The sequence below is a fragment of the Pyricularia oryzae genome, chromosome 4 (genome assembly GCF_000002495.2).
Source record: "Pyricularia oryzae 70-15 chromosome 4, whole genome shotgun sequence".
Classification (NCBI taxonomy): domain Eukaryota; kingdom Fungi; phylum Ascomycota; class Sordariomycetes; order Magnaporthales; family Pyriculariaceae; genus Pyricularia; species Pyricularia oryzae.
Window position 1 is genome coordinate 2408646 of NC_017851.1, and position 9463 is coordinate 2418108.

Genomic DNA, 9463 nt, shown 5'->3' on the forward strand with positions numbered 1-9463 from the left:
GAATTTCGACGTGGGGTCATGATTTCAATGACTCTAAAATGCCTTTAGGTATATCACAGTTCTCAGCAAAGTCTGTTCCTATTCTGTCTGTCTGTAAAAATCTAAGGAACCGACTTGGAATTGGTAACAGCGATATAGTGAGTGAGTTACCCGTGGACTCGGTGCACGTTTGTTCTACTGCAACTTCAGCATTCTCAACACACACTAACCAAGCCCTCTTATAGCATCACCATGTCTACCTTTGGTACAACCTTCCGCGTAACCACCTATGGCGAGTCACACTGCCGCTCGGTGGGATGCATTGTCGATGGATGCCCGCCAGGCATGCAATTGACCGAGGCCGACATCCAGCCACACATGAACAGGAGGCGACCTGGACAGTCCGATATCACAACGCCCCGCAATGAGGAGGACAAGGTCGAGATCCAGTCGGGCACCGAGTTCGGCATCACGTTGGGCACCCCGATTGGCATGCGCGTCATGAACAAGGACCAGAGGCCAAAGGACTACGGCAACTCCACTATGGACAGGTTCCCCCGACCCAGCCACGCTGATTGGACATACCTCGAGAAGTACGGCGTCAAGGCGAGCAGTGGCGGCGGCAGGAGCAGCGCCCGTGAGACCATTGGCCGAGTCGCAGCCGGTGCCATCGCCGAGAAGTACCTGAAGCTGGCCTATGGTGTCGAGATTGTTGCCTTCGTCAGCTCTGTTGGCAACCAATTCCTCTTTCCGCCAACCGCCGAGCACCCCACCCCATGCACGAACCCCGAGTTCTTGAGCCTCCTGCAGACGATCGATAGGAAGCAAGTGGACTCGCACCTTCCTGTGCGCTGCCCTGATGCGGAAGCATCAGCAAAGATGAGAGATTACATTGCGGGCTTCAAGGACCGCAACGACAGCATCGGAGGTACTGTTCACTGTGTCATCCGCAATGCGCCATCAGGCCTGGGCGAGCCTTGCTTCGACAAGTTGGAGGCCAAGCTGGGGCATGCTATGCTGAGCATTCCTGCCACAAAGGGTTTCGAGATTGGTTCTGGCTTTGCTGGCTGCCAACTCCCAGGCTCAATACACAATGACCCGTTCATCAAGGCTGAAGAGGCGGCGACCTCGGCGCAGAATGGGGCGCAGCACTTTGGCCAGAGCCGGCCTAAGCTGACTACTAAGACCAACTTTTCCGGCGGTATCCAAGGTGGAATCAGCAATGGCGCGCCTATCTACTTCAGTGTGGCTTTCAAGCCTCCGGCAACAATTGGTCAGGAACAAAAGACTGCCACCTACGATGGTGACTCTGAGGGAGTTTTGGCTGCCAAGGGAAGGCATGATCCCTGCGTTGTGCCTCGCGCTGTGCCCATCGTTGAAGCCATGGCCGCACTTGTTCTCATGGATGCCGTCCTTACGCAGCAGGCCAGGCATACTGCCAAGAGCTTGCTGCCGCCACTCAGCCAGACCTTGCCATCACAGCCGCCTTCTGGCAATGGTGTATCAGAAAATGCCGCGGGCAATTAATGACATTGTCGTTTAAAGAAGTTTCACTGTGAGTATCAGATATCATGTCTAGCATCTGGGCGCTAGGAGGTTAAAAAATATAAGGGGCCAAAAAAAGTTTAGCTCGAAATTTTTAGGCCAAGTATTGTAAAAAAAAAAAAAAAAAAAAAGAATATTAGTTCAGGACAAAAATAAGGTGCGACTATGTATGCAGGAGATGGGCTTAGCTGAGATACCTATAAATACCTTATGTTTGCATGCTGCCGTCGCCTATTGTTTAACGCCCTTGTAAATGTGTTTGGCGTGGCATCAGTAAATCAATGTTGCTGGCTGCGCGCGGAGAGCCGTGCAGCTACTTTTTCTGCGTTCATGGTTACTACAATGGACATCGGAATGGGAACAATACTGTAGTTTTGGTCGCGATTCCTCCAGTGTTGGCAGTGAGCACGGTGGTAATTATGAAGGTAGGACGACCTTTGAGGTATTAAAAGCTGGTCGATATGGTTATGACTCCTCTGGTAACAAAGAGACCCGGCAGTTTGCCTAGTTGCCCATTGTGTACAAGACCAGCTCCGCAAGCAAACGCCGAAAACCCCCCGGCTTACAGACATTGGCGCCTGTGTTTACCGATAAAGTCGACTAAATGGGTGCTCAGACGACCAAATCTAGTTGCGGTCTCGCAAATGTGCTAGGCGATACATGTCATAAATTGCTCGGTTCGGGATTTGACCATGTGGGTGCTTTGGCGGCCTATTAAATCCCCGCGTCTACGTACTCATGCAGCTGTTCGTCTCATGCTCCTCTATCGTACCAGTCATCCGAAATTATTTTCATCTTAGCACAACAACAGCCACAAAATCATGTCAACTAGATCAGAAATCAAGACGCTGCGCCTCGGGACTGCGTCGCCCTCGCCGGCGGCAACAACAGCCGAGACGCTCTCGGTGGTCGACCAAGTGGCGGCCCGTGCCGCTGACCAAAACATTGATCTCCTGCTCCTTCCAGAGGCGTTCCTCGGCGGCTACCCGCGTGGCACGTCATTCGGAAGCGTTATTGGGAGTCGCTCGGACGAGGGTCGCGAGGAGTTTCGCCAGTACTTTCGCGGCGCTGTCGATCTCGGCGACGTCGTCGGCGAGGGCGGTGCCGGTGCCGGAGGAAAGTGGGTGAGACGGGAGCTCGATGGGGAGGGCGAGGCCAAGACCCGTGGAGACGGTACGAGGGAGAAGCTTGAAGAGATCGCTCGGAGGACCGGCGTCTTTGTTGTCGTCGGGCTCATTGAGAGAGCCGGAGGCAGCCTCTACTGCGCCGTCGTCTATGTCTGCCCCAGCTTGGGTATGATTGGAAAGAGGAGGAAGGTCATGCCGGTGAGCCATGTCGCATTTCATTTCAAACCATTGACTCATGCCGTTTGACCCGCGCTGAGAGCAAGAACAATCAGACTGGCAGCGAACGCCTCGTATGGGCACAGGGGTCTCCAGCTACCCTCCGAGCAGTCACAACCACAATCCGTGGCGTCCGTCTCAACCTGGCGGCGGCCATCTGCTGGGAGAGCTACATGCCCATGCTCAGGCAATCCCTCTACCAGCAAAACATCAACCTCTACCTCGCCCCGACGGCCGACGGCCGCGACACCTGGCTGTCCCTGATGCGCACAATCGGTTGCGAAGGGCGGTGCTTCGTCGTGAGCTCCAACATGTGCGTGCCGCCCAAGGGGAGTAATACAACTGGAGGTGAGGCCTCAACCACGGAGCCATTTGTCTCGCGCGGCGGGTCGTGCATCACGGGGCCCATGGGCGCCGTCCTCGCTGGGCCGCAGTGGGAGAACAACCAGGATATCATTTACGCTGATGTCGACTTTGAGGACTGCATCAGGGGGAGGCTGGACCTAGATGCTGCGGGAAGCTACTCAAGGAACGACTCGTTCAAGTTTTCTGTCGAGGGGCTGGATATGAGCCCGTTGCCTTATTGATCAGCCGAATATAGCAACCAAAACTATGGAGAGCGGGGAGATTAGAGAGCAGTTGATTGGGTAAGGTACCTCTGACCACACATGGAAATGAACGAGTGGCAATGCGAACTTGACACTTTGGTATAGAATTTTCTAAATAGGTCGGGAAAGCCAAAGATGTCAGACAATGTTGGACAGTATCTTAGTTGCAGGTGGCCAACGATGGCTGAGGGTAAAGTGCCATTGAACTCGCGTGGATTCCCACATTCTCCGGGGCGGATAGACCAATCGAGGGAAGCTAAGTGGTTGAGAGGAATGGATCATCGGTTTCGACCATGATATGAAGCCAGTCCGTTGGCGGCCCAAGACAAGCAACGATGCTTGGGACCAGAACTAGGAGAATTGCGCAAATCGCAGCGCCATTGGGTCAAAGTCAGCGTGTCAATCCACTCAAATTCAACTTCCAGCTGCGACAGGATGCTGCACTGCGCAATGATGTGCAGTTTATTCGTCCACGGCACAACTCTCGGAAAGAGACTGATCGAGTGCAATGATCTGCTAGCCCAAGGAACAGGCTTGTGGGTAAGACAAGGGAAATCACACCATGTAGCATGGCAACCCGGTATCGGACAGTTTACCTCTTCTTCCACTCCCAGCTTGCCACGCAGACGTTCAGCCGCAACTGTCCTTGACCGCCAAGGTCAAGGAGGGTGTAGGCCGAGGTCACAGTTGCTGTGGGGGTCTACGCACTTCTGGTGGTATGCCAGAGTGCTCCTTTCAACCTCACACCGTTCCAGGAAAATGAGGTGCTTTGCCAGTCACTGATTTATATTATGCTATTCCATTCTCTCACATATCAAAAGAACTCTCAGCTGGTCAAGTCATATGAAGAAGCCCTTTTCCCAGCTGTGATGCCTCTGATCGGACTATCAATCCATCTTCTAGTCCAGTCTATTCCTGCAAACAACACCACCATCAAAAGACAACCCATTAGCAAGCCGTCCTACTTCTCCCGCCTTCTTGTCCAGTGGCAGTCTTGCCCGCTTTCCTGGAGAGCCTTGCCTTTTTCTATTGGTTGCTGGAATATCGCGCAGGACTTCTTGACGTGCAGGTTGTCTTGTCATGCAGCGATAACGTGTGATTAATGCAAGCCATATTCTGCAGTGGGTTGAGGCTAGCACATAATGCTGCTTCTCATTGCTCAAATGCGGAAGAAATGCAGTCAGTGTGTCTGAATTTCCCATTGGGTTATGTTCTCGTCTTGTTGCCTGCTAAAATAAGCAGTTACCGTCGAGATCATCATGAATGAGATTGCGCAAATGCGCAATGCTTACCTAGGTAGGTACCTACCTGGGTAGGCAGGATGCCATCCGTTCTTGTGGCTTCTACGTGACGTGGAAGTGCGGCTGGCTACCTGGTTACCTTGCCTCAGGGCAGGTACGATACAAGTATCTGAGCCGGGCAGGCTTTTAGTTGCTGTTCATGTATCCATATTTAAATCACCAATCCCGTTCCCACGACGTCCTCAATATCCTTTACCTGTCGTCCCTCAAACTCCGATCTGTATGTCATCCACACCCACCACAAGTATCACGTCTGTGTGAATACTGAGTACTCTCCACCGCCCAACCCTATTTTTTCCAGGTTTCCCATTAGTCGGCCATCTTAGTTTTATCACCTCTCTAGTAGCCAGCCCTCCGACACCAGAGACACACACTCCCATTGTTCCCGTTGACCGCATGATGACACTCAATTCTACACTACGCACTTGCGGCTGAACGCTTCAGGCTCAAAAGCGATGAGAACTTCACCGCTCCTCGTTGTTAGACCACTAGACTTAAGAAGTCCATACAATTCTTTTTATCGAGTTACTTCCCACCTCTCTTCTATCGACTCCTTCGGTGGTTCAGTCCTTGCTCCCGGCATAGCCTTTCAACTGCCCCCAACGTCTTACTTCTCCTCCGCCTGTTTCCGCCAGCTAGGTGGTGACGACCAAAGCATGGTCAAAGGCTCCGAGGACAAGTTAAAGTCATACTTTGCGCAACCATCTGGCCGGCAGCGCCGACGAGACGGTCCATCGCCGTCGGAGTCGCAGGCCAGGTCCACAGTCAATGTGAGCAAACCGGTCTTCTTGCAAACTACCTATATATCAGAGGCTAATAGAGTCAAGACTCAGAGGTCACCCGTTGCGTCTCTCAACTCAGACACAGGCGGTCCGAATGTGGGCTCCAGCAAAGCAGCAAGCTCTTCATCTCAACGGTGAGTGGTCTGTTTTTCCAGGCTGACTGGCACTGGAAATGAAGTCAAGGACATACGTCAAGGACAAAATGAACTTTGATTAAGCCATGATAAGCACTGACACTTTTCTTTTTTTGAAGAAGCTCCGCAAGTCCTCACAAGTCACGAAGCGCTTTGAGCACTCTTGCAAAAGTAGCGTCGCAGTCAAGAAGTCAGAATGAGGAGTTTGAAGCTTTCAGCGACCATGATTCCGACTGCTCAAGCAGCAGTCAATCCACATGCATCTCTAGCGCAAGCTCCAATACTTCTGTAGGCTCCATATATCCTGAAAGGATGTGGAAGCAGAAGAAGAAAGAGCTTGTCGACAAGCTCATGGTGCACTTCTTCGCATACTTTAGGCCTTGGATCGAGGATAAGTTTGGTATTGAATCCTGCAGCGATGGCGAGCATGATGGTGGAAGTCGTCAGCAAAACTCGCAGTCGGCAGGGCAGGGTGGGAAGAGCACCAACAGTACGTCCACAACCAGCCGCAAAAGACAACAGAGGCATTATCATGACGAAGATGATGAGATGAATCCGAGCGACGAAGATGACGGCAAAGGAGACGGTAGAAAACGTAACACGAAAAGGGCCAGGCAAGACAGTGGGAAATCCCATCAGCGACGATTCGCATGTCCTTATTACAAGCACGATCCACAATCCTTCTCCAGCAGCAGGACCTGTCGATCCCCTGGCTATGACACCATACACAGGCTGAAGTAGGTCCTCCCAGATCCCAAGAAAGCGGGATTCATGATGCGGTAACTTATTATACATCTGCTAACTGTCATGACTTAGAGAACATCTAAAGAGGAAGCATTTAAAGCCACCGTATCATTGCAATAGGTGCCTCGAGAACCTGGAATCAGAACAAGCGCTTGAGAATCACCAACGATTGGACATTCCTTGCGTCAAGAGAATGCCGACGAAGGACACGCGTCTGTCCAGGACGCAGCTTCAAGCCATCGAAGCCAGGAAACCGACTCTGCTTACAGAGCACGAGCGATGGGAGAAAATATATGGCACGATATTTCCTGGAGAGCCACTGCCTAAAAGCCCATGTAAGTCAAAATTCTGTTGAGCGCCTGAAGTTTGACTTGAACACCAAACCCTGTCGGTTTTTCTTCCTTTGCTTTTCTTTCGGAAAAGAATTCGTTTATATGGCTGACACAAATAACTCATCATTGTAGACTGCCATGGGGAGCTTACAGAGCTCCAGAATCTGGGCGAGTTCTTGGACAAAGAACTTCCCCCTCTTTACCGTAATCTCCTAGTGACGGCAGTTGATCAGGTTATGGGAGATATGGAGACTGGACTCAAATGCCAGCTGGTCGATAAAGTGCCATCGCTTTTGAAGAAGCTCGTTGAAGCGTATTGCAATCAAAATTCCCTCGGCAAGCAACACCATCGCGACAGTGACAGCAATGTCCCCCTAGCAAGATCCTGTCGCGATAGCAACGCCAACATCCATGCCACCGCCGACTGCTACGATTTGATCAAGGATCACAGCCCGCAGCCCACCTCAACGACATCATCATCCCCAGAGCACCATCAGTCGAATATTGATCTTGATCCTTTCGATACCGACCTGCTAGATGGGGTTGACAGCAACCAGTTATTCAACAACCTGATGAACGAGATTGGCGACGTTATTGATGGCAGTGATTGGGATCATCTCCCTGGTTTGTATGCCAACAATGGCGGTGGTGGTCCCCACTGATGGGTGGTCATTTTGGCAGGATTTTTTGTCTAGGTTCTTATGTCAGTAGGGGAGATCTATACAGTCTTTACCTAAGAATATCGTTTTTCTTCTCTTTTTCTTCTTTTCTCCTTCTTTGCTTTATCCATTATATTCCAAGGGGTTTCGTTGGCCGCTCGCTTTTCTCAGATGCTTCAAAAGATTTTATGTTTGACCACACCATGGCACCCTGACTTGATCTTTGGCTTGATGAAGAGCAAACTTGACGCAACGAGGCGCGCTGACACTGAAAGCAGCCACAGATGCCTCTAGGCATGTCAAAGCTAGCTTCAAAGATACATGAGCCAATAGAAACGCATGCTTATCTGCCTTTATTCTATTCCAACTGGGCCGAGACAATGGTCTTGTTGCTTGTGCATTTACCATTCTTAATCATGGATTCTTCTCGTGCACAATAAATTTGTGCGTTGTACATTGCTTTTGTGGTATGTGACCGTCTTTTAGACCTCAAGTCAAGCAAAGCGATTGACGGCTACTCATGGGCTCATCTAAGGATGTTCTGAGGCTATAAATCTGCTATTTTTCTTGGAAAATGGGGAACCTTAAATCCTGTTTTTTAGCGCATTATACAGTACTTTGCAATTAATCACAAGATAAGAACCATTAAAGCCCAGAAACCGATACAGCCAAAGAAGACCTACGTGAGTACTCTGAAAACAGCAGCTTATTCAAGGGGCACCAAACGCGTCGAAGATGAACATGGGCTTTTGCACTGATAGCACGAACGGGTTCTATCAACACCAGATCTTAGGGCCTATAATACAGGACCACGATCTGCAGCTAACAAGACTGTCAAAAAGGAGTCTGAGGTCCATTGAGAAGGCGGCCACCAAAGACTTCCTCGACTGGCTTGCAGGAGAAGGAATTAGACTTGAGATTGGCCATGGACATCTTGAGTTCAGGGAAAACGAGTGGAAATTCAAAACCACGCGTGCCATTCCTCAGCTGGCCTTCTTGATCAGGTGCAAGTGGAATCAGGTTGGTATTGCGCCCGACTTCTTCTTCTTTTTCCACCACACGACCATGAACCGAGCGGCAAAGGTCTTTGCCGCCCGCCAGCTGACTATCCAAAGGGTCAACAGAGACAAGAAATACGCCATCCGCAAATATGCAACGCGGGAAGAAGCACATGATAAGCATGTATTCTTCGTGGAGCAACTTGCCAAAGCCGTTCTGATCCTCGTTCAAGGATGATCCTGGGCAGAATGAGAGAGGAGTAGTAGTAGTAGTAGTAGTAGTATTATTTAACGCCGGGCTCGGCCCGGCTCATTAGCCGGCCGTTAGCAACCTCCCGAGGGGTATCTCGGCGCGCTTTCTATTTTCTCTATTTACACAGCGGAAAACAAGGGCATAGAAGCGAATCGAGCCTGACCGGGTTCGTGCCCGGCCCTGCTTACAGGTTTGTTCACTGACGCGACCCCGTGCCTTCAGGCGCACGGAGGGTTCGTCTGACGGCAGTTGACGGCTCTTCATCGAGAGGGGCCTGTGTCCAAACAGCGGAGCTGTCGGTCGTTTGTAGCCATGGAGACGAAGTTCCCAACAAGTGTGGGCTCGACGGCACAGGCGGGTGGTTGTTGTCGATAGCCAGCCGGGTTATCCTTGCCACGGTACGCGGGGAGGAGGTGGAGGGAGCAGGATTCGAACCTACGTTACTCAAGTAACAGCCATGGCGCTTAACCACTGCGCCATTCCCCCCAGAATGAGAGAGGAACTAGGCTGCTTTGTAGTCGCACATGGTTTGTTCTTTCTGTTCTCTCTTGGTATATCTTTCATCAATGTCATTTCAATGTCAGTACAGATGGCGATATCATATATAAGATGTATAGAATTACCATTTGTTGTTAACAGCATGCCCATGTCCGGCCTTTGGATCGTGTTTGATCGCAAAGCCCAAACCGAGTATGACGATTTTGTTTTGTCCCCAGGAACAAAAAAAAGAAGAAAAAAAAGAAAAAGGGAAAACGCCGAGACGATATGAAAAATACTGGTCGTCA

At 50.8% G+C, this 9463-nt stretch overlaps 5 protein-coding genes and 1 pseudogene across 7 annotated transcripts; 3 read left to right on the forward strand and 3 right to left on the reverse strand.

The window, feature by feature from the left end:
* Positions 1–9: 9 nt before the first annotated feature.
* MGG_03281 lies at positions 10–1769 on the forward strand (the record flags this gene model as incomplete). 2 transcript variants are annotated; one of them, XM_003716633.1, is made up of 2 exons in its annotated part: positions 10–141; positions 225–1769. In XM_003716633.1, exon 2 carries the CDS (start codon positions 232–234, stop codon positions 1504–1506), a length of 1275 nt encoding a protein of 424 aa, XP_003716681.1. In that variant the 5' UTR covers positions 10–141; positions 225–231. The 2 variants fall into 2 exon arrangements, with proteins under 2 accessions (XP_003716681.1, XP_003716680.1); XM_003716632.1 differs by having other exon boundaries at positions 64–137; positions 225–1506.
* A 494-nt stretch (positions 1770–2263) lies between these two features.
* MGG_03280 (nitrilase 2) lies at positions 2264–4646 on the forward strand. Its single transcript, XM_003716634.1, has 2 exons — positions 2264–2849; positions 2924–4646. The coding sequence occupies exons 1-2, from the start codon at positions 2346–2348 to the stop codon at positions 3452–3454; spliced, it is 1035 nt and encodes a 344-aa protein (XP_003716682.1). The 5' UTR covers positions 2264–2345; the 3' UTR covers positions 3455–4646.
* Positions 3614–4039, reverse strand: MGG_17121 (uncharacterized protein; the record flags this gene model as incomplete). Its single annotated transcript, XM_003716635.1, has 2 exons — positions 3614–3826; positions 4037–4039. The coding sequence occupies 2 exons, from the start codon at positions 4037–4039 to the stop codon at positions 3614–3616; spliced, it is 216 nt and encodes a 71-aa protein (XP_003716683.1).
* On the forward strand, positions 4647–7807 carry MGG_03279 (uncharacterized protein). The gene is made up of 5 exons (XM_003716636.1): positions 4647–5546; positions 5610–5692; positions 5812–6429; positions 6509–6771; positions 6901–7807. Exons 1-5 carry the CDS (start codon positions 5232–5234, stop codon positions 7428–7430), a joined length of 1809 nt encoding a protein of 602 aa, XP_003716684.1. The 5' UTR covers positions 4647–5231; the 3' UTR covers positions 7431–7807.
* Positions 7808–8171: 364 nt separating this feature from the next.
* Positions 8172–8942, reverse strand: MGG_12732 (uncharacterized protein; the record flags this gene model as incomplete). Its single annotated transcript, XM_003716637.1, has 2 exons — positions 8172–8734; positions 8867–8942. The coding sequence occupies 2 exons, from the start codon at positions 8940–8942 to the stop codon at positions 8262–8264; spliced, it is 549 nt and encodes a 182-aa protein (XP_003716685.1). The 3' UTR covers positions 8172–8261.
* Positions 8943–9092: 150 nt separating this feature from the next.
* On the reverse strand, positions 9093–9164 carry MGG_20196 (annotated as a pseudogene). Its single transcript has one exon. The product of its transcript is annotated as a tRNA-OTHER (tRNA).
* Positions 9165–9463: the final 299 nt, after the last annotated feature.